Genomic DNA, 25,222 nt, shown 5'->3' with positions numbered 1-25,222 from the left:
TGGTCTTGATCAGAACTAGTTAAGTAACTGCAGTTAAGACTTGGAAGGTTTTAGGCCAGGTGTTGTGGCTCATGCCTGTAATCCCAGCACTGTGGGAGACTGAGGTGGGTGGACCATTTGAGGTCAGGAGTTTGAGACCAGACTGGTCAACCTGGTGAAATCCCGTCTCTATTAAAAATACAAAAATTAGCCAGGCATGGTGGTGGGCGCCTGTAATCCTAGCTACTTTGGGAGGCTGAGGCAGAAGAATCGCTTGAACCCAGGAGGCGGAGGCTGCAGTGAGCCAGGATTGCACCACTACACTCCAGCCTGGGCGACGGAGCAAGACTCTGTCTCAAAAAAAAAAAAAAAAAAAAAAAAAAAAAAAAAAAAAAAAAAAAAAACACTTGGAAGGTTTTGAGAGGGTTGTAGAAGAATGACTCTTTGGTTAGGCTTTGGTTAGGCTCACGCCTGTAATCCCAACACTTTCGCAGGGAAAGGTGGGAAGACTGCCTGAGACCAGGAGCTTGAGACCAGTCTGGTCAACAGAGTGAGACACCATCTCTTCTTAAAAACTAAAATTAAAAAGAAAAATCAGTAGCCATTTATATATACCAACAGTAAACAATCTGAAAAATAAACCAAGAAAGCAATTCCATTTACAATAGCCAAAAAAAAAAAAAAAAAGTAAAACACCTAGGAATCAATCTAACCAAAGAAGTGAAACAAGGACATTGGTCTAGGCAAAGATTTTTTGTGTAAGACCTCAAAGGCACAGGCAAAGAGAGATAACGGGTATTACATCAAGCTAAAAAGCTCTGTACAGCAAAAGAAACAACCAACAAGGTGAAGAGACAAACAAAGAACAGAAGAAAGTGTCTACAAACTGTCCATCTAAAAAAAGACGAATAACCAGAATATATAAAGAGCTCAAACTCGATAGCAGAAAACCAAATAATCTCGTTTACAAACGGGCAAAACATCTGAACTGACATTTCTCAAAAGACGTACAAATGGCCAAAAGCTATATGAAAAAAATGTTAATCACTATAATCACAGAAATATAAATCAAAACCACAATGAACTATCATCTCATCCCAGTCAAAATGGCTTGTATCAAAAAGACAGGCAAGGCTGGGCAAGGTGGCTGACGCCTGTAAATCTCCGGACTTTGGGATTTACAAAAATCAGCTGGGCATGGTGGCACATGTAATCCCAGTTACTTGGGTGGCAGAGGCTAAGAATCACTTGAACCAGGGAGGTGGAGGTTGCCTGGGTTGATAGAGGAAGACTCTGTTTAAAAAAAAAAAAAAAAGGCAGTAACAGATGCTGGCGGGGATGTAGAGAAAAGGAACACTCATACACTGTTGGTGGGAATGCAAATTAGTAAGGCCGCTATGTAGAACAATATAGACAGTCCTCAAAAAACTGAAACTACGGAATTACCATAGTATCCAGCAATATCACTACTGCGTGTATATATCCAAAACAAAGGAAATCAATATATTGGAGATAGCTGTACTCCTATGTTTATTGCAGCACTATTCACAATGGCCAAAACAGGAAGTCAACCTAAGTGCCCATCAATAAATGAATGGATAAAGAAAATGTGGTATATATACACTATGGAATATTATTCAGCCATAAAAATAAATGAAATCCTGTCATCTGCAGCAATATGGATGGAACTGGAAGCCACTATGTTAAGTGAAATAAACCAAGCACAGAAAGACAACTATTGCATGTTCTCACTCATATGTCAGAGCTAAATCTCATAAAGATAAATAAACTGGTGGTTACCAAAGGCCAGGAAGTGGGTGGGGGGAGTTGAGGGGAGGAAAAAAAGAATATAAATGTATTTATTACTACTGAACTGTATACTTAAAAACAGTAAAGATGGCCAGGCACGGTGGTTCATGCCTGTACTCCTAGCACTTTGGGAGGCCGAGGTGGGCAGATCACCTCAGGTCAGGAGTTCGAGACCAGCCTGGCCAACATGGCAAAACCGCGTATCTACTAAAAATACAAAAAATTAGATGGGTGTGGTGGTGAGCGCCTGTAACCCCAGCTACTCAGGAGGCTGAGGCAGGAGAATCACTTAAACCCAGGAGGCGGAGGTTGCAATGAGCCGAGATCACACCACTGCACTCCAGCCTAGGCGACAGAGTGAGACTGTCTCTAAAAAAAAAAAAAAAAAAAAAAAAAAAGGTAAAGATGTGTACATTCTGTATTATATGTGTATATTTTACCTCAATAAAAAATAAATAATATAAAAATTCTATGTAGCTATTTGGCTATAAAGACAAAATGTATACAGCACTAGATGTTACCATAGCGATATTCTACGATTACTCATTTTAGAATCTGCCTTCTAAAATTTAGATAATCAAGCTGGCCTATCAAACTTTTCTTTCTTTCTCTTTTTTTATTTGAGATGGAGCCTCATTCTATTGCCCAGGCTGGAGTGCAGTGGCACGATCTTAGCTCACTGCAACCTCTGCCTCCCGGGTTCAAGCAATTCTCCTGCCTCAGCCTCCAGAGTAGCTGGGATTACAGACGTGTGTCACCATGCCCAGCTAATTTTTGTATTTTTAGTAGAGACGGGGTTTCACAATGTTTGCCAGGCTGGTCTCGAACTCCCGACCTCAGGTGACCCACCCGCCTTGGCCTCCCAAAGTGCTGGGATTACAGGTGTGAGCTACTGCACCCAGCCTCAAACTTTAATGATTAATTCCTTTCATCTGATTGACTGATACATAAAACACCCACAAAGCTCATGGTTTTATCTTCCATCTAAACAAGCAAACAAATCACTAAAGAATTGAAAGTAGGGTCTCAAAGCAATACCTAAACATCCATGTTCATAACATCATTATTCACAATAACTAAAACACAAAAGCAACCTGAGTGCCCATCAACAGATAAGCAAAATGTGGTATACAAACAGAATATCATTCAGCCTTAAAGGAAATTCTGACATATGCTACAACGTGGATGAACCTTGCAGACATTATGTTAAGTGAAATAAGCCAGTCACAAAAAGACAAATACTGTATGATACCAGTTATACAGGTAGAATACTCAAAATCACAAAGACGAAAAGTAGAATTGTGGTTGCCAGGGGTTGTGGGGAGCGGGGAAACGGGGATTGTTTAATGGGTGCAGAGTTTTAGTTTTACAAGATGAAAAGAATTATGTAGCTGGATAGTGGTGATGGCTGCACAACATTCCCAATATATTTTGCATCAGTGAACTATATTACTTAAAAAGGCAAAAAACTGGCCAGGCACGGTGGCTCATGCCTGTAATCCCAGCACTTTGGGAAGCCGAGGCGGGCGGATCACATGAGGTCAGGAGTTCAAGATCAGGCTGGCCAACATGGTGAAACCCCGTTTCTAATAAAAATACCAAATTATCCAGACGTGGTGGCAGGCACCTGTAATCAGGCAGGAGAATCGCTTGAACCCGGGACGCGGAGGTTGCAGTGACCCAAGACTGCACAATCGCACTCCAGCCTAGGGGACAAGAGCAAGACTTTGTCTCAAAAAATTTAAAAAAAAAAAAAAAAAAAGCCAAAAACTTCAATGCTTTATTTTCTCTCATAATAAAAATTGTTTCTGTATTATGAGATAAAAAAGAAAAATAAGTCTGGGTTACAAAGTTAAATTCTAAAACATTCCCCAATATTCATTTTATCAGCTTTTTGTAATAAATGACAGATAAGGCAACAGGTATTTTGTGATATATTAAGAATTGTATAAAAGTGTAAGTTTTAAAAAATGTTTAAAATGAACTCTGAAAACATCAGGTCTACTCCAGTCCCTTCTAAAAAGGGAAGGTTTTTAACAGTCATATATCCCATAAATGGTTTCTGCTGTTTCCTCTCCAATTAACTGAGTTAATACAGGAGTTAGCAAACTATGGCTCATGGAGCAAACCCAATCCAATGGTTTTTTTTTTGTTTTCTGTTTTGGTAAATTAAGTTTTACTGGAACATACCCACCCTCATTTGTTTAGGTATTATATTACACAGCTGCTTTCACACTGCAATAGCAGAGCTGAATAGCTGGGACAGAGACCATGTGGTCTGTAAAGCATGAAATATTTATCATCATTGGTAATCAAGAAAATAAACTACAGACAGAGTATCCTAATCCAAAAATCTGAACTCCAAATTACTCCAAAATCCTAAATTTTTGCAGCATTTGCATGACACTCAAGGGGAATGCTTACTGACAGCATTTCAGATTTTGGAATTTTGAATGAGGGATGCTCAACCAGTAAGTATAATGCAAATATTCCAAAATTTAAAAAAAAGAAAAAAACCAAAAACCAAAAACCTGAAATCTAAAACACTCTGGTCCCCAAGTATTTAAGATAAGGGATGCTCAACCTGTATATTCACTATATACTCACCAGAATGGCTAACAAAACCAAACCCTAACAATAAAAACTAGTGGAAGAAGTGGTAAGGACATAGAGCAAATGTACTTTCAATCACTAGTAACAGGAATAAAACTGATCCACGGCTGGGCACAGTGGCTCAGGCCTGTAATCCAGCAATTTGGGAGGCCAGGCAGATCACTTGAGGCCAGGAGTTGGAGACCAGCCTGGCCAACAAGTGTATAACCCTGTCTCTACTGAAAATATAAAAATTAGCCGAGCGTGGTGCTGCACATCTGTAATCCCAGCTACTCAGGAGGCTGAGGTATGAGAATCGCTTGAAGCTCAGAGACTGAGGCTGCAGTGAACCGGGATCATGCCACTGCACTCCAGCCTGCGTGACAGAGCAAGATCTTGTCTCAAGAAAAAAAAAAAAAGAAAAGAATAGATGCAATATGCATGTCCAAAAAGCACAAAGAAAGACACTCAACATCACCAGGTATTAGAGATACACAATAAAAACTATAAAATACCACTTCACACCCATTAAGATGACTATAATCCAAAAGACAAACATTAACAAGTACTGGTGAAATGTGGAGAAATCAAACTTGCTGGTGGGAATGTAATATGGTACAGTCACTTTAGAAACCAATGTGGCAGTTCTTCAAGAAGTTAAATACAGTTACCACATGACCCAGCAATTCCACTCCTTAGGTTACACCCAAAAGAAATGAGGACATAGGAAGAACAAAAACCTACCTAACAAATGTTCATAACAGCATTAGTCACCTTAGTTAAATAGTGGAAACAATAAAAAACATCAGATTTCAAGCAAATAAATAAAATATACCATATCCATAAAATGAGTTCAAGACCAGCCTGACCAACATGGTGAAACCCCGTCTCTACTAAAAACATAAAAATTAGCTGGGTGTGGTGGTGGATGCCTGTAATCCCAGCTACTCAGGAGGCTGAGACAGAAGAATTGCCCGAACCTGGGAAGCGGGGGTTGCAGCAAGCCAAAATCATGCCATTTGCACTCCAACCTGGGGCAACAGAGTGAGACTCTGGCTCAAAAAAAAAAGAGTGGAGTGCTGATAAATGCCACAATATAAACGAACCTTTAAAATATTATATTTAAAAAAAGAAGCCAGTCACAAAAGACCAAATTTTGCATGATTTCCATTCATATATGATTGTCTGGAACAGACAAATCTTTAGAGAAAGATTCATGGTTGTCTACGGCAGAGAGAAGGGGTACTGAGAAGAAATGGGAGTGACCACTAATGGGTATGGGATTTCTTTTTGGGATAATGAAAATGTTCTAAAATTGATTATGATGATAGCTGTACAACTTTGTGAATATACTAAAAACCCTTAAACTGTATACTTCAAATGGGTAATTACATGGTATGTAAATTATAAGCTATATCTCAACAAAGCTATTAGAAAACAACAAACAAAACTAATCTCTATATGATGGTATAAGTCAGAATGACAGAAATCACATTTGAAGTTAAAAGAAAAAGAGAAAAGGAGACTGTGTGAGGGCACATAATTTTCTCTATCATGTTCAGGGCACTTATGGGAGTAAATTCACTTTGTAAAAATTGAGCCTCATACTTGAGAAATATGTATATTACTGTATCTGTACTTCAAATTTTTTTTTTTTTCTTGAGACAGTCTTGCTCTGTCATCCAGGCAGAAGCGCAGTAGTGCAGTCTTGGCTCATTGCCAACTCCGCCTCCTGGGTTCAAGTGATTCTCCTGCCTTGGCCTCCCTAGTAGCTGGGATTACAGGAACCTGCTAATTTTGTAATTTTAGTAGAGACTTACACTCCACCGTGTTGGCCAGGCTGGTCTTAAACTCCTGACTTCAAGTGATCTGCCCACCTCAGCCTCCCAAAGTGCTGGGATTACAGGCATGAGCCACCACGTCCGGCCAAATTTTTTGTTTTTTAAAAAATACAACTATAAGGCTGGGTGCAATGGCTCATGCCTATAATCCCAGCACTTTGGGAGGCCAAATGCAGGAGAATCACTTTAAGCCCAGGAGTTTGAGGCTACAGTAAACCTTGATCACACCCACTGCACTCCAGCCTGTGCAACAGAGTAAGAATCTGTCTCACCAAAAGAACCCAACTAGAAATTTTCTTTTTAATCTTAGAATGCTAAATTAGGGATTATTTCCATTTTAGAAATTAGGATCCTAAGGAAGTTAAGATGTTAAAATGACTTGCTTATAGTCATATTCTAAGTTAATGACAGAAGTAAAGCTTTTTAAAATTGTAAACAATATATATCTAAATTAGACACTCCCCTCCTACCCACAACTACTGCTTTCATCACATTATCATGTTTCCTTTCCTTGTAACACTTAAAACTACGTAAAATAATTGTATTATTTAATATATTGCTTTGTCTTCCCCCAATAAAATGTAAACTCCAGGAGAATAGGAACTGTTTTTGTCCAGTACTATAATCTCAATACTTCTAGAAAGGTGCCTAGTACACACAAGGTGTATCCAAAATGAATGAAATCATTATACCAACTCTTTTCTGTGGTTTGTCTTCTTGAAGATGGAATTCACTTTGATATTTGCTGGGACAGTAACTGAATGCAGGTCTGGTGCTCTATATATAGATATTTCATTTTTTTTGAGACAGGTTCTCACTCTGTTGCTCAGGCTGGAGTGATCCTCCCACCTCTCAGCCTCCTGAGTAGCTAATATGACAGGCATATGCCACCACACCTAGCTCACTTTTATTTTTTGGAGAGATAAGATCTCACTATGTTGCCCAGGCTGGCCTTAAACTCCTGGATTTTAGCAATCCTCCTGCCTCGACCTCCTAAAGTGCTGGGATTACAGGCATGAGCCACCGCACCCAGCCTAGGTTATTGCTCTTTATTCTCCTAGAAGTATTATTTCTAATCCTCTTGGAATTGAAATGATCAATCAGCTTGAGCATTTATAGCAATCTTTGTGGCTTTCCCCTCTAGCTACTCTCCCTTACAATTATTCTACTCATTGCTCAAGAGTACGTCTCCACCACAGCAGACTGGTGTGAGAAATTAAAATATATCTTAAATAAGACTGAGTATCCCTAATCCAAAAAACATGAAATCTGAAATGCTACAAAATCCAAAACTTTTTAAGCACCAACATGACATTCAAAGAAAATGCCCAGGGCCAGGCATGGTGGCTCATGCCTGTAATCCCAGCACTTTAGGAGGCCGAGGCAGGTGGATCACTTGAAGTCAGGAGGTCAAGACCAGTCTGGCCAACATGGCAAAACCCTCTCTCTACTAAACACACAAAAATTAGCTGGGCCTGGTGAAGTACGCCTGTAATCCCAGCTACTTGAGAGGCTCAGACAGGAGAATAGCTTGAGCTGAGATCATGCCACTGTACTCCAGCACGGATGACAGAGTAAGACTGTGTCTCAAAAAAAAAAAAAAGCTCCAATTTTGGATTTTCAGATTTGAAATGCTCAGTAGGACAATGCAAATATCCCAAACTCGGAATATTTCTGTTTCCAAGCATTTTCAACAAGGGATATTCAACCTGTGTTGGCTATTTCCAACAGAACTGAATAGCTTGTTTTACCAATTGTAAGAAAGCAGGTTATTAAATAGAGCTTTTATAAAGAGTGTAGACTTCATGTTACCCCTGAGAGCCTGCTGCTTAGAGGAGAAAAACATTTTATTCATGCAATACTTTTTTTTTTCTTGCTTTCTCCACTATTTGCTGAGTGAAAGTAGTATATCCTAAAGTTACTTAATATAAACCACATATTATAAATCTAGTGTATCCTTTCTATATACAGTAGCACTTTGGTTATATATTGCCTAAGAAGTAAGTTCTTCCAAACATATTACCAAAAACAAACAAAAAACATTATAACATGTCTATGTGTTGTGTATTTTCTAGTAGAATAAAGTAAAATATTTTTAGGAATTGAGTTCCAAAAAAGTTCATATAGTAGGAATAGCTTAAATTACTTTAAATTACTTAAATGCCTTACTCATACAGCCATAAAGCACTGCACACTTTTGTTTAAATGCCAGAATGTATTGGATATATGTTTTTTGTTTATAAAGCCCATATATACATTTACAATTATTTAAGAATACATATGAAAAATAATTTGCATGTTTAAAATAAAAAACTAAAAAAAGAAAAATATCTGCATGTTTAAGAGAAACATCAGCACTGTATAAATGAATGTGCCTTAGTGAAACATGTTTATGATGTGATTCCACTAAGTATTAATTTGGCAATTAAATATACAATTGTCCTGTATAACAAATAAGGTTTAAGAGTAGTAAAAAATAAATACCACTATCTGACAACAGAGCAATAAAAATTTTTAATCCATTTTCAAAAAGAAACTTTTACCTTTCTGGGCTTTAATTGTCTGCTCTTCAATTTGTTTTAGACGTTCCATTAGCTCTTCCTTTTCACGTTCTATTCTTTCCTTTTCCTTTTCTGCTATTTCTCTTTTCTTCTTTTCATTCTCTAATTGTGCCCTTAAAAGGAATTGCAATTGCTGTTACAAATTAACAAACAGAAACATTATTCATGTGATGGAATACTACTCTGCCATAAAAAGGAACACAATAATGTCTTTTGCAGCAACTTGGATGAAGCTGGAGGCCATGATTCTAAGTGAAGTAACTCAGAACATATAAATGCCATATGTTCTCACTTATAAGTGGGAGCTAAGCTATGAGGACGCAAAGACAGAGTAATATAATCAACTTTGGTGACTTGAGAGGCAATGGTTGGGAATGGGGTGAGGGACAAAAGACTACATATTGGGTATAGCGTACATTGCTCGTGTGACAGGTGCACTAAAATCTCAGAATTCACCATGATAGAACCCATTCATGTAACCAAAAACCACCTATGTTCCAAAAACTATTGAAATAAAATAATAATAATTGGAAATAGTATTCATGTGAAACCTAAGAACTGAATCAACTAAGAAGAAACAACAGCATAAATATTTTAACAGGGTTTTCACTGTATTACACTTGTGTTCAAAATAGCATATGTAGTTAAAATTACAGGACTATGACATACATACGCTCATGTATGTACATACATGTGCTAGGTTCCAATATATTACTTACTGTGGGTTCACAATAAAGACCACTGAGACTATTTTTAAAAAATATTAAAAACTTAGACATTTAGGAACATCTTCGAAGGATGAGTTTACAAAACTGCTAGTAAAGTATAACTGTTGAATATATATTCCTGTGTACAGAACATGCTTATAAGGCACACTTTAATGGGGGAAAAATCAGATTTACCATTTGCATACGGGAAGAACTCTGACAACAAATTAAATGTCAGCACCAAAAGAGTTAACCACACAGTTGCCATGCCCCAAGAAAATGTCTTCTTTAGATTAACCGGAGACCTCCACTGGGGAAATAATAAAGGACTGAAGGGAGCAAACAAAGGCATGTATCTTAAAACAGGGAGGGCAACAATTTTCAATCATTAAAAATGAATTAATCCAAGTTTAATTTCTTGGGTAGTACCCATTTATGCCTAGATACAAGATGACAAATCAATTTCACCTCCTTTCACAATTCCATTAGAATGATAGTAGGTGGCTAATGATCTTAAAAAATATCATCAGAGCTCAGTGGGAAAAAATGCCTTGATCATTTAGCTGCATCTGCCATGGGCCTGATGAGAGTGTTTCTTTTAAATACTGCCAAATTCATTCACCAAACATCTACCAAGAGCCTACCATGCGTCAGAATCTATGTTAGGGGCAAAAATATAAAGAGGAATAAAAGTCACATGGAAAAACTCTATTATCAGACAATATTGTTTACTTAAGTTGAATCAATATTCAAATCACTAATAACTTAAAAAAATCAGTTATGATTTCATCTCTGAAATTTATCTGAGTATGCTTTAATGTTCCACAAAAAGAGCACTGCCACCTGCTGTCAATTCTGAATTTCAAGCACAAAACCCTATAGTTTCTCAACTTGCAGTCTCTGATAAACTTATCAGCAAAGTTTTGCTATCAAAGATTTCGCCCTCATTTATAAACCTAAATTTTAAAATTCCTGCAGCTCCTAGATACCCATTTGCCCCTAAAACAGAAAAGAGACCTTACCTTTGGGACAAACAGGTAGAGGTGTCACAAGTCAGCAAGAGGTCAAACACTGATGGTGACCTCCTAGTGCATGCACCAAGCCAAAACATAAAGGGTCACCACACCTTGCTGCTGGTTTAATGAATCCTCCCACCATTTAATAATCTAGAGAAGCTGGGCATGGTGGCTCATGCCTGAGATCCCACCACATTGGGAGGCAAAGGCAGAAAGATTGCCTGAGGTTAGGAGTCCAAGACCAGGGCAACATAGCGAGACCTCACCTCTTCTAAAAACAAGAATAAAAAATTAGCCAGGCATGGTGGTGTGTACCAATAGTCCTGGTTACTCAAGAGGCTAAGGTGCGAGGATCACTTGTGCCCAGGTCAACGCTGCAGTGAGCTATGATCATGCCACTGTGCTCCAGCCTGGCAGGCAACTGAGCAAGACCCTGTCAAATAAAAAACAAAAAAACTAGGGCCTGGTGGGCACTCATGCAAGGGAAGCTCCATCTCTGTTCTGGAGTTCCCTATGCCTATGAGGTACTTTCACAACAGCAAGGAGGAAGAGCCAATAATAATTCCTAACCCCAGTACTTGGGCTCACTCTGCAGGACATTCACCTCTTTCTCTTTATCCTATTTCAATTTATAAAGCATATACAGGCAGAGAGATTTAAGGAGATACAAGCTTCCACACTTCTAGAAGATGTGAGTTTAAGGGAAAGTTTGTGTTTCCCAATCTCTCCGAGCAAAAGAAAGGCCTGGTGGCCCCTGCAGTGGCTGCTGACCTTTCTGTGTTCTTTAGATAGCTAAAACATCAGGCTTTGTGTGAAAGCAAAAGAAGCAAAAGCACAGTACTTTTCGAGTAATTGCTAGTAAGGCCAAAAGCTATTCTTTTCCATGCCAGGTTGTCTGCCACCCTAGGATGTTGATTAGACTACCCAATCACTCCCCAGCCTCTATGCAATCACATCCAGTTCTGCCACAGTTCCCAAGCCAACTACCTCCCTCCCTCCTTTCCCAAGGTCCCAAGACAATTCTCGAGGACTTACACTGCAAACCAGATCTCAACCAGAAGGCTACCATCATATTCCACCAACTAAGAGCCTTTCAGACCCAGCTCTGGCATATATGGCCCTTTCTGCAGATGGATGTGCTGGTTTTATTTAGCTTTTCCCTATTGATGTTTCATTTGTTCTTCAAGGATGGAGGTGAAGGAGATATGGAAGCAGAAAAAAAGAATGAAGATAATCTGGCCATATGCAAGTTGGGAGGGGGTGGAGAATGGTCTTCCTACAGAAAAACGGAATATGTATACAGCAGATATTTAACCTGATTATAATATTTAAAACATGTTGTAGTTTACTGTACTCTGAGGCTCATATCTCACATTTTACAAGAATCCTACCCTGACGATAGCCATCTCCAGCCAACACTTCATTCAAATAATACAAATGCCTTCAGCCCTTTACATCACTCAGTGATACCTAGTTTTTGTAGGCCTGTCTTGTCTCCTTTATGAAACCAGATCTTGCTGCTCCCCTAAATGCTGTTCATTTTAGAGGACCTCACTGGCCCATAGGCACACCACACATATTTTTATCTCTACATATTCATCTATGTTGGCTTCTTCTTCTTAACTTATCTCTTGCTCTCTCTAACCTTCAAGCCTCAGTCCCACTTTCCTCATGAAGTCTTTTGTGATTACTGTAATAATAGATGCAGATATTTTTATTTGGAGTTTGGGTTTGAAAACACTCATTTCAACGCAGTTGTTCTATTTCAAGGACATAAATCACATTAATAAACTATTATTCCTTGTATTAATATGCAAAAAATTACTTTAGAATATCTTACTTTTTAAAGATCAGATGGGTCCAATTACATTTTTCTTCCATGAATATTAAAAACATATCCAACTTAGTTTATAATAATATTAGGAATTATTATAATGGCTATTGTTTATTAAGTACCGGGTACTTTGCTAAATGCCTGTATACCACTGTCGTGATTTCTTACAAAAAGGTAAGAATATTATTTTCATAGTAAGAGCAAGGAAACACAGGCTCAAAATTATCTGTTTGGTTGAGTGTTAGAAGAGGAGCCAAGCCCAGATTTATCTAGTTCCAAAACCTGTGTTCTTTGTATGACACTAGCCAGCCTTGGTGCAGAATCTCCCACAGCTAAACTACAATTGGTACACGGGTATGTAACTCTAAAATGTAAACTTGGGGGCTTTCAGTTTTCACATGTGGAAACAGTTTTAGCCATACAAAAATGTGCAAAAATTATGAGTCATAATTCGATTTGGGTGCCAATAATTTAAGAGCTTCAAAAACTACATGGAATAACCACTCATAGTGTATAAGGTCATTTTCATTGCCAAAAAACCCCAAGGTTATAAAAATTATAGGGAGTAAATATAGCCAAATATACCAAAGTATTGTAGGGAAAGAGGTCTCTTTGCTACTCTCTCCCAACTACTGTTCTTGCCCAAGAGAGTCTAGCAGCACAGGCAGCATACCTCTGAGCATTCTCCCAGGTATGTCTGCTGGCTACTTTGCCAATGGGCCTAATCAAAATTGTTTCCACACAGACAGCTGCCATTTCTCTGTCTCTGACCTGTAAAGCAGGGAATAAATGACTCAGCATGCCATTTCTGAAAGACTGCCAATTCCTAGGTGACTAGAATAATGTATCTCCTAGGCATTCAAACTGAATAAAAGTTACTGAATTCCAACTGATTATAAAGCAGTCAATAAATGCTTACTAATGAAGAGCTCTAACATTCATCCAGGAGAACTACGGATTATTGTGCCAAAAAAGAAACTTAAGTCTTCCACTTCCATCTAAGCCTTAGAGTAACTAAAATATAGCAAATCCAAATGATACTAAGTAAACATACTACCTGTACTAGAAGCAATACAGTACTCCTCTATAAGCCATGAAAAAAAGGACATATAGATAAATATAGTAAGTTGAGAATGTAAATAATATATCAACATTATGAATGAGCAGAACAGTTAGGCATACTATAGAGTGATGAGTATGAGATACAGGAACTGTATATAAAATAATTCCTCATTTATCTCATGCTAGAAGACCTTTAAGAGACAGTGAAATCTTTAAGACGATTTAAAAAAATTAAGTAGAAACTAAAAGAAGTCTTCTCTTTGACAGAGGCAAATGCAAGGCTATGTGGATAAGAATGTACTGTATAGAAAGTAAAGCCCAATAAAGAGTATTTTTAAAAAGCATTTAAGATTAGAACCACAATGTAATGCTAAAGAACATAACCACAATGAAAAAGGACAGAGCCCATCAAAGTAACAATCCAACTCATTACTCTTTTTTTTTTTTAAGAGAAAGGGTTTTACCATGTTGCATGTTGCCTGTTGCCCCGATTGTCTTCAAACTCCTGTGCTCAAGCAATCCTCCTGCCTCAGCCTCCCAAGTAGCTGAGACTACAGGCACATGCCACCATGCTCAGCTCACCAACTCAGTATCTTTAATGAAGGGATTAGTAATTACTGACAAGCTTCATACCCATATAAAAAATGTTTTTGTTATGTGGTTAACTTCTCTAAGGAAGATAATTTGACTTAATATTACAAAATAGGTAAAAATCAATAAAATCTCTTACACAGAACAGTTGTTGAATAAGAAAAAAAATCATTCAATATAAAATCTAAAACTATAGCAGCAAAATGGTATCTTGCAGATGGCTTCCTTCTAGATACAAAGTACCTTATATCCAATATTTAAAATATATATATTTAGGGCTCTTCAATTTTTTTTTAAGGACTTACTCTATTTCTTAGACTATCACGTTGTTCCATAAAGATTTATTCAATAAAGGTTAACTTTAGTTGGCCTCTAAATTTTTTCAAGTAAAGCACAAAGTTGAAATTAATCTAAAACCAGATTTGGGAATTAATGTCACTGGACCCAGTAATCTGATTCCAGGGTTGATATAAATTTTATTCACTATCATTCAATTTAAAAAATTATCAATTTAATATATTTAACAGTTTCTTTTTTAAGTCTAAGAGAAACAGAGTTAAAAAGATTAGGGTCTTTGGCAGGGAGTACTGATGTTACCCTACTTGGCACAGTGACGTTTCAGTTGTGTTCTACAATGTCACTGACATTGTTTCAAAGTTAAATATTCAGCACATTCTTACCCTGAAAAAATTAAGAAATATAAGTCACAACCGAAACAATTTTGAAAGTTTCAAACTACTATATCTAAAACAATGTCTATCAGTGAAAAGCAAGAAATGAGTCACAAAAAGCTATTTTCTTCGAGACATCTGTCAAAGATTTCTAAATTGAAAATTATACATACTAGTTTTAAAGGATAGAGTGATAATACTGTCTTTGAATTTTAATATAATGAAAATATTAATAAATACAAATTTAAGGTACATTTAAAAAACTGAGCAGTCTTAAATTTTAGATAGCCTACTCCTACCAATTAAAAGTGAAAGGTCATAAACTCCATACCTTTCCAACTGCTTCTGATGTTTCTCCTCCCTAGCCTGAGCTTTCATCTGTTGTACTTCAATAGTATCAGGCTTCCTTCTTCGCATGTATAGTTCATGGTTTCCCATACATAAGGCCAAAATCCGCTTATTGATTCTCAGACGAGGTGCATAAAAAACAAAATCCTAAACATAAAGTATTCTGAATTTAAAATCTTCCTGAAGGATACTGTCTCTCATAACAATCTGTACTAAATTTTAACGTGAGGTATGAATTTTAATGTCATATTACATATAGTTTAGAAATAAGAAATCATACAATTTCATAACTCCCAGTGAGCATGACATACTTTCACATAACTGGTTCCTCACCTTTTCATATCCTACCAGTTTTGTAAAGAGGCTAATATTCTTATCCTTGCAATACATTAAATGTCATTTATTCCTTTTTGTTCTCCAAAGTAACTATGAGCACCTGTTCCTTATACACCATTTGCCATTAATGTCAAAATTGGTTCTTCGTTCATGGCTGTAGAGTTTTTTTTAACCTAGAATTGTTCTTTTTTTTTTTTTTTGAGACGGAGTCTCGCTGTCATCCAGGCTGGAGTGCAGTGGTGCCATCTCAGTGCACTCCAACCTCTGCCTCCAGGGTTCAAGAAATTCTCATGCCTCAGCCTCCCTAGTAGCTGGGATTACAGGCACGCACCACCACGTCTGACTAATATTTGTATTTTCAGTAGAGATGAGGTTTCACCACGTCGGCCAGGCTGGTCATGAACTCCTCATCTCAGGTGATCTGCTCCTCTCCAGCCTCCCAAAGTGCTGGGATTATGGTCCTGAACCATCGCACCCAGCCTGTTCTCCTTACTTTTACCTTTTCAGTAACTAACAGGGTTAGGATACTAGAGTATACTTGACATTAGAGGAACTTTAAAAATCTATTTAAATAAAAAGATTTCTTAAGTTCAAGGCTTCAAGTTACAAAAATACAAAGTTTATAAAGCAAAACTGCATAAATGAAGTTAATTTAGAATAGGGCTACCTCTACTACATTCTAGCCACCAATGAAGAAACACTTTAAAATTGTTTCTTAGGAATCGTGATTGTTTTCATTAGCCTCCTAATAAATATTATCTTTTTATAACTGAATCTCAAATAAAATAAAATTCTAATATTTACATCTTACTTTAAAAAATTAAAGCTTTGGATTTTTATTAACATATATTATTTCATCACTGGGAAAGCTGACCTATGGAAAGAGAATGGTCCTCAGAAGCAATTTAATAAATGAACACTGTTATTCTTCAAGTGATATCATGGGAAACTAGCAGATATTAAACAGTTAATACACAAAATATTAAAGAAATTACTTACAGGTGCCTTTTTGTCGATTGGCTTTATAACAAATTTTTTGTCATTAAATGAAATATTTCTGATTTCACTCCAGGGAAAACCAATTTTAGGTGTTAACCTTAAAAAATGAGAGCATCTCCTTAATTAAAGGCAGGAAACAATGAATAAAATTCTTGTTTAGGACCTAAACTGACTGAATGACCAATCTTAAGAGTTCCAGATTTTCAAAATGTATTAACTTATTCATAACTACAGTTGACCTTATCTTTTAAGGGGAAAACTGATAAATCACATAAAACAAATAACTGTCCAAAGATTTCATAAATGTGTCATGAACCTTAAAAGCAGTATATTTTCCTAAAATTACCTAGAAAAACTACCTGGTGACCCGAGTGTAGAACGAAGCCTCCTGGGGTTTGAACTAGCTGTTCAGTTTTTATTCTGTTTGGATTCAAGCTACAACTACAGTTTAAATATGTGTAAGAAGGGGGAAGAAAAAAAAGGCCTTTATAACGTCTCATGTGAATTATGGGCAAGTTACTGCAGATAAAAAAACAGTACTTCCTTCCTGCGTTTAATTTGAAAATGTCTGGATATTCATGAATATACTAAAAATACTTAATTTTCAGTATATTTTGAAAGAATCTTATGGTATATGAATTATATCTCAACTTAATTTTAAACACATACATAAATATTTGGATAAATAATAGAGATGGAATTCAAACTCGAGACTAGACACAGCAGTTGCCTCCTTTTTAACCACCCTACGCACAAAGATATAGCGAATCATATTGGAATAAGTGATTTTGTTTCTGCCTTTTCATGTATTTTACTGTTTCAAACTACCTATCATATGCATCACTATTGTCCTATTGTCCTAATAACTAAGAGTGAGAAATTATTTTGACACCTATACTGGCCAGAAGACATCTTTTAGCCAGGCTTCTGACAACACAGCATGAATTTTTACCTATTTATATTCCTTTTAGTTCTCAAGCAGAGTAGGTACTGCAGCACAGCAGAGTCTTTTCTACATAAAACATTCTTTACTCAATAAGCATATTAGAGGGCCCTCTAATGGCCCCTGATATAAGTCAAAGTAACATGCTTAAAACGGAGACTGCAGGAATGCAACACAGTATTTTAGAGAACACTATGTTACGTTTATATGCTACTTTGAAAAATTCTAAAGCAATTGCCTCATATAATTCTCACAACACTCTTGTGAGGTAAGCCTGGAAGCTAATACAATAACTTTTTTAACATTTAAAAAATTTGCTCCAATATGTGCCAGAACAACAATAACCAAAAAAATTAAGAAGCCAGGCACAGCGGCTCGCGCCTGTAATCTCAGCACTGGAGAAGGCAGAGGCGTGAGAATTGCTAGAGGCCAGGAGTTCGAGACCAGCCTGGGCAACATAGCAAGCTCCCATTCTCTAAAACAAACAAAAAAAAAAGATTCAGTTTACAAAAACTAGTCTTGAAGTCATTTTTGCTTTTCAAAAATTTTCTGAATGATGTAACGTTCTAACTTGCTTTGTAATAAAAATATGAGAAGATATTAGGGTAAAAATAGTAAAATGCTCTTGTTTGGAATCACATATGCTTTGAAATTAATATTTTATTAGGTATCTGTAGTAATAAAAATTAAAATTCTGGCGCCAACCTAGAATAAAGAATAATGCCTTAGGAAAAGGCATTAATTACTGGCATAGACTTGCATGCTTATGTGGTATGGTAAATAAATTAAAGTCTAAGACAATTGTAGTTATTAATCCTGAAAAGAGTCTGATGTATTTTATATTGCATGTGTATGTGTATAATATACCACCTCTATATAGTATCTACCCATGTATTTGTATAGTATATATATGTATATGTAAATATACATATATTATACATATAATAAAATATTGATGAATTATATATGTATAATAAAAAAGATTTGGTCAATTTCAAGATATAATTACAGTGTTCAATATGTGTAATACAGGGATATTCTATTGCATTAATGTCCAAACATATTCAAAACAATTCCTATATATAAATGTTCAAAAAAATCCTCTAAGATATAATAGACATATTTATTAAATCCATTCCCTCATTGCTCCTGATTTCTTATGTATGTTCAATTTCAATCTATTTGTCAAGCATAATAGCATTTTAAAGAATTATTTCTCACCTATCGAGGGAGCAAATTTTAATTAAGTTACTAGACATAACTCACAAGAGCTAAAGCAGCACAATTCAAACAAAAGTCAATCATCTCATTTGATAAATACACTGAAAAGTAAAACTCTGAAACTGCAAGGTGATAAGAAAATAGAGGTAAAATATCTACAAGTCTATGTGTCATTAACTAATCTTTTAGTTTGAAAATAGTAAGGGTAATCAAGACAAGAAACTACTTTGAAAAACAGGACATAAGATTAAAGTCATTTAGACCACTGAACAATGCCTAGTTCACTATGCAACTAATTTACTTACTTGTCATCATGCTCATAAATATTCAGACCCAAAGCATCAACACCTAGCCATAATTCAGTTCCTTTTTTATTTTTTATTTCAAAATAGTTGACTCCATACATTTCTAGATCTTGTGCAATCTTCAGGTATTCCATCATAGAATCCTCCCTGTTGAAATAAAACTAAATGTAATATATTTAAGTAGGAGCATATCAAACTAAAGTTGCAAAATACCTGAAATTAAAAATTAGTACTTTACATAAGTCAAATAACCTTTTGGAAATAATGTAATAGTAAATGTTACGACATGAAACTACTTTGAAGGAAAAAAGAAAACACAGAAAATAGCTACCCAAATACCTTAACATTCCTCTATGTTCTTCATGCCAGTTCTGTATTCTTTCTTCCCACTGTTCTTTTGTTAGTTTGTGTTGTTCCAATACACTGAGGACCAAAAAAAAAAAAAAAAAAATTATAATGCCTTGATGATTCAAAAGCATACACTTTAAAAGTAGAGAATCCTTTCAGTAACTTGACTGTGCTAGTTGTCAGACAAATTAATACACATGATGAAACTGCATAGAACTAAATTCCATACACACAGAAATGAGTGCAGGTAAAACTGATGCAATCTGAATAAGGTGGCTACATTGTACCAATGTCAGTATCTTGTCTGTAATATTGTACTGTAGTTACACAAGATGTTACCATCAGGGAATGCTGGGAGAAGGATACCAGGGATCTCTCTTATTTTTTACAATTGCATCAGAATAATCAGTAATTATCTCAAAGTTAAAAGTGTCTAGGATGATCCTTACATTCCTTGAAATAATACTTGCTCCATAAAGTGATTATCAAGATAGCTTATAGGAACCTAAATAGTTCAAAGGAATAAAATATTAGATAAAAAAGTGGCTCATTGTTAATAGGAAAAGTAAAGACCAGACTGAAAACCAGAATTCTTGGGCCCTAATTCTTCCTTTATGTATTTACTTTTTTGCTACTAATTTTGTTGTTTTATGTAAGTAATACTTTCAATTAAAAAGTAGAGTGAAGGCCGGGCGCGGTGGCTCACGCTTGTAATCCCAGCACTTTGGGGGGCCGAGGCGGGCGGATCACGAGGTCAGGAGATCGAGACCACGGTGAAATCCCGTCTCTACTAAAAATACAAAAAAAAAATTAGCCGGGCATGGTGGCGGGTGCCTGTAGTCCCAGCTACTAGGAGAGGCTGAGGCAGGAGAATGGCGTGAACCCGGGAGGCGGAGCTTGCAGTGAGCCGAGATTGCGCCACTGCACTCCAGCCTGGGCGACAGAGCAAGACTCCGTCTCAAAAAAAAAAAAAAAAAAAAAAAAAAAAAAAGTAGAGTGAAAAGTCATACTCCAGTCCAATACTCCCCAAATAACTTGTTTTTTTTATCCTTCCAGTGTTCTTAATTCAAGTGTGAGCAAATACACTTTTTTTTTTTTTTTTTTTTTTAGATGGCATCTCGCTCTGTTGCCCAGGCTGGAGTGCAGTGGCACAATCTTGGCTCACTGCAACCTCTGCTTCCTGGGTTCAGGTGATTCTCCTGTCTCAACCTCCCAAGTAGCTGGGATTATAGGTGTGTGCCACGATGCTCTCGGCCTCCCGCTTAGCTGGGATTACAGGTGTGCGCCATAATGCCTGGCTAATTTTTCTTTTTTGTGTGTTTTTTTGGTATTTTTAGTAGAGACGGGGTTTCGCCATGTTGGCCAGGTTGGTCTGGAACTCCTGACCTCAAGTGATCCACCTGCCTCGGACTCCTAAAGTGCTGGGATTACAGACACGAACCACTACGCCCAGCCAAATACAAACATTATATTCTACTACTACTATTTTAACACCAAATCAGCAAAGTTAACATGATTATAAGTTACCTACTATGCACATTACAGTTTATGATTTCTATTCTCTTTGGCTCATATGATAATTATTCACCTTTATTTACCAGATCCTACTTTACTGAGAGCAGAAGCTGTGATGTTAAAATATTACTGTTTTACTATATAAAAAATCTTGCATGAAACCCAAGGATTTCTTGGCAGTATAAAGGAATGATAAAATCTCCCCCTGGATAAGTTACCTACTACTTAGAGTAGATTCCTTAAAGGGGTCTCAGACATACTGTTATGTTCTTATTATATACTCTGCTCCTTTCTATAAGCATCTTTTCCAAGCTCTTGCTTTTGGGGAGAAGAGTTTTATTTTCCTTCTTAGAGAGCTTAGGTTTCCATAGTTTCTTGTCTTTCTTGCTGTCTGGCCTCTGGGCTCACAGACAGGCATGCAATCAGCCTTGGAGACATAACCCAGTGCAGTCGATTGCTTACCATAATTATATGCCCAATGCCAGTACTAAAGAGGGCCTCAAAAATTTGTAGAGTGAATAAATGAATTAATCAATTTTTCCCAACCCCTAGTTTTTCTTCTTTTTCAGAGACAACTTTCCTTTATGGGCTGTCCATTATACAATAACCTCAATTTCCATACGTGACATCCACTGCCCCCAGTCTACCATAATCTGGCTCAAACACCCAATACTCTATGGAAACTGCTCTTCTTCTTTTTTTCTTCTTAAGACAGAGTTTCACTCTTGTTGCCTAGGCTGGAGTGCAATGGCATGATCTCGGCTCACTGCAAACTCCACCTCTCGGGTTCAAGCGATTCTCCTGCCTCAGCCTCCCAAGTAGCTAGGATTAGAGGCATGCACCACCATGCCCAGCTAATTTTGTATTTTTAGTAGAGACGGGGTTTCTCCATTTTGGTCAGGCTGGTCTCGAACTCCCAGCCTCAGGTGATCCGCCCACCTCGGCCTCCCAAAGTGCTGAAATTACAGGTGTGAGCCACCACGCCCAGCCGGAAACTGCTCTTCTAAGGTCACTACCAATCTCCTTATTCCAACAGATACATTAGTTCTCCTCGTATTTGACCTCTTGATACTATTTGGCAGTGCTGACCATTCTCTCCATTAAAGTATTCTTTTACCTTGGCTTCCATGATATAATACTCTTCTGGTATTATTCTTGTTTTCTGAGACGGAGTCTCACTCTGTCGTCCAGGCTGGAGTGCAGTGGCGCCATCTTGGCTCACTGCAACCTCCGCCTCCCGGGTTCCAGTGATTCTCATGTCTCAGATTCCCGAGTAGCTGGGATTACAAGCATGTGCCACCATGCCCAGCCATCTTCTAGTATAGAATTATTTTTGAATCTCTGGCCATTTTGTCTCAGTACAGTTGTCCCTCCATATCCATAAAGGATTGGTTCCAAGACTCCCTGTGGATACCAAAAACTGTGGATGCTCAAGTCCCTGATATAAAATGGTGCAATATTTGCATATAACCTATGCACATCCTCTTGTATACTTTCAATCATCTCTAGGCTAATAATACTAATACACCATATTATTACTACTATGTAGTATAATAATACACTACAAATGCTATGTATTGTTATCCTGTATTTTTAAAATTTTGTACCTTTTCATTGCTGTGTTATTTTATTTTTTTCAAATATTTTCAAACTGTGGTTGGTTGACTCTGTGAATGCAGAACCCAAAGACAAAAGCTGAGGTTCAACAAGATCTGTCCTAGGTCTTTTTCTCATTTTGTATGTACTTGGTAGATTGATCTCTTTCATCCTCATGGTTTAATTACCATCTATTCACTGATTACTCCCAAAACTGTATGTATAGTCCAAGACTGTTCTAAAAGGTCTGTACCCACATATGCAAATAAATACTAGATATCTCTCTTGGTTATACTGCACATATTTCAAACTCAATAGGTTCAAAACTGAATTCATCTTCCCCCTCAAATGTATTTTTTCTTCCACTCATTTTGATAAAAGGTATTACCAAATACCCAGCCGCCCAAGTCAGAAACCTGGTAAGTAAAAGTTTATGTATATCCAGCTCTTTTCAAAGGGAAGCAGTACTATCTGGTGGAGCTAATTATCTATACCACAAGAGCTAAACTTTTCTACAGTAAGAACAGATTGCTGATTTGGGTTTTTCAATACAAGAAATCAGAATGTATCAGAATCACTAAATTATTTTATTTGATTTGTTATCACCAAATAACCTAATTACTCATTTCCTCCCCAGATTGTACTTAGATACTGAGAAATAGCATCCTATATACCATACTGGAATAAGCCAATCACTGTGAAAATATCCTCTCTGTTCTAAACAGAAAATAAAAAAAAAATGGTATTCTAACTTTATGACTAAGTCTCATTTAAGATTAGATGGCTTGAATTAGTCCTCCATGGAATATCAACTCTGAAGGAACAAATGACCTACGAAATTAAGGAACAAATCTTGAAACGGGCATTTGCACTAGCAACCACAAGCAACCCTATCTAAAGCATTTAGCCACCTTCCTTCTTTTTAAACAGAGTAGGTTAGAGCACACATGTATTTAAAATAAACTGTGCTTGTGTGTTATTGTAGTGTTTAAGAATTTTTTTAATTACATGAGTTATGAAATGTAAGCCAATTACTTCATCTGCTGCTCAATCAAACAGCAATCTGGCTTAACAATGAAAGATCAATGCTGTACTTGTTTAGATAAAGCATTCCTATTTAACTTTTAAAAAATTTTTTTTAGTAATTCTGATTATAAAATAAAAGGTAATCCTTATATGAAATGAAATTCCACCATAACAGTCTGATTACTCAATTCAGTAGTCTAAGATGAAGAATGTTAGGTTAGAATAACATTCAAAACCAAAAGAATATAAACAGACTATCAAATATCTCATATTCCTGACTGTCTTGGTGAACAACTTACATAATTCTATCCTTTTCCAAGGTGACTACTATTGCTACAAAATTAAAGGGCGGAACACTGTAACATTTAATAATTAAATTTTGGCCAAGCATGGTGACTCACACATATAATCCCAGCACTTTGGGAGGCCGAGGCGGGTGGATCATTTGAGATCAGGAGTTTGAGACCAGCCTGACCAACATAGTGAAACCCCATCTCCAATAAAATGCAAAAATTAGCCGGGTGTGGTTGTGCGTGCCTGTAATCCCAGCTGCTCAGGAGACTGAGGCAGGAGAATCGTTTGAATCCGGGAGGCAGAGATAGCAGTGAGCTGAGATCGTGCCACTGCACTCCAGCCTGGGCGACAGAGCAAGACTCTGTCTCAAAGAAAAAAAAAATTAAAAAGTAATATTTGATGTTTCATTTTCTAGATTCCATCAATAATACTGCCAAATAACACTTGTATCACACCTGACAATTAAAACTGTAAATCATACAGTTCATTAATTATAATCATAAGCTAGAAGGTAGCCAGAGCAGGATTATTATCCCCACTTTGCAGATTTAGATACTGAGCTCAGAGGTTTTAGGTCACGTACCTAAGGTCACATATATAGCAAAGGGTGGAATCAGTACTCAAAATGTAGGTCTTCTGGTAATTTTTTCCTATGCCATATTATTTTAAAGTAGCCATTATAGAAGCAGCAGTACACTGTAGATAAGAACAATGCACCAGCCTAGGAGTCTGAAAACCTAGTTTAAAAAGCCTTTTCAGAAAGTCAGAAAATTCAGCCAGGAGCAGTGGCTCACGCCTGTAATCCCAGCACTTTGGGAGACCAAGGTGGGAGGACCACTTGAGGTAAGGAGTTCGAGACCAGCCTGGCCAACACAGTGATACCCTGTCTCTACTAAAAATACAAAAATTAGCTGGGCATGGCGGTGGATGCCTATAATCCCAGCTACTCGGGAGGCTGAGGCAGGAGAATCAACTTGAACCTGAGGGGCAGACTCCAATCTCAGCGAGCTGAGATTGCACTGCTGCACTCCAGCCTGGGTGACAGAGTGAGGCTCTATCTCGGGGCGAGGGGGGAGTCAGGGAATTCTATGAAGAAAACACAGCCTGCCACTTACTCTCACTTATTAAGCACCTGCCTATGTTAGAATTTGTACCAAGCAGCAACAGTCACATCCTTTCCTCAAGTCCAGATTATCACTGCCTCCATTTATTGCTTATGAGGAAAGAAGAGATAGATCAACCTTAGGTAATTATAGAGCATATAAATCTATGGAGGTGCTAGGTAATGATTTTTAGAAGTATACCCCATGATCCAGCTGGCAACTTAAAAATCTGAAAAAAAAAAAAAAAAAAAAGCCAAGTGCGGTGGCTCATGCCTGTAATCCCAGCACTTTGGGAGGCTGAGGCGGGCAGATCACTTGAGCTCAGCAGTTTGAGACCAGCCTGGGCAACATGATGAAACCCCATCTCAATGAAAAATACATTTAAAAAAAATTAGCAGGTATAATGGCATGTGCCTATAGACCCAGCTACTCAGGAGGCTGAGGTGGGAGTATGGCTTGAACCCAGGAGGCAGAGGTTGCAGTGGGCTGAGATCACGCCACTGCACTCCAGCATGGGTGACAGGT

The 25,222-nt window shown here is 37.2% G+C and overlaps 1 protein-coding gene across 6 annotated transcripts in view; it reads right to left on the bottom strand.

Moving 5' to 3' along the window:
* Positions 1 to 25,222, bottom strand: part of RDX (radixin) — a 103,989-nt gene that overhangs the window by 46,539 nt on the left and 32,228 nt on the right. For all 6 annotated transcript variants that reach the window (XM_030828626.1, XM_030828627.1, XM_030828624.1 and 3 more), the window contains 5 exons: positions 19,155 to 19,238; positions 18,816 to 18,962; positions 16,347 to 16,443; positions 14,995 to 15,158; positions 8,765 to 8,895 (listed from right to left, as the gene is read on the bottom strand). In XM_030828626.1, coding sequence (XP_030684486.1) covers positions 8,765 to 8,895; positions 14,995 to 15,158; positions 16,347 to 16,443; positions 18,816 to 18,962; positions 19,155 to 19,238 — 623 coding nt within the window. The remainder of the gene's footprint in view (positions 1 to 8,764; positions 8,896 to 14,994; positions 15,159 to 16,346; positions 16,444 to 18,815; positions 18,963 to 19,154; positions 19,239 to 25,222) is intronic.

The sequence above is a fragment of the Nomascus leucogenys genome, chromosome 15 (genome assembly GCF_006542625.1).
Source record: "Nomascus leucogenys isolate Asia chromosome 15, Asia_NLE_v1, whole genome shotgun sequence".
In the NCBI taxonomy this organism is placed as follows: domain Eukaryota; kingdom Metazoa; phylum Chordata; class Mammalia; order Primates; family Hylobatidae; genus Nomascus; species Nomascus leucogenys.
The sequence above is the reverse complement of the archived record's forward strand: the minus strand, read 5'-3'. Positions and strand labels throughout refer to the sequence as shown.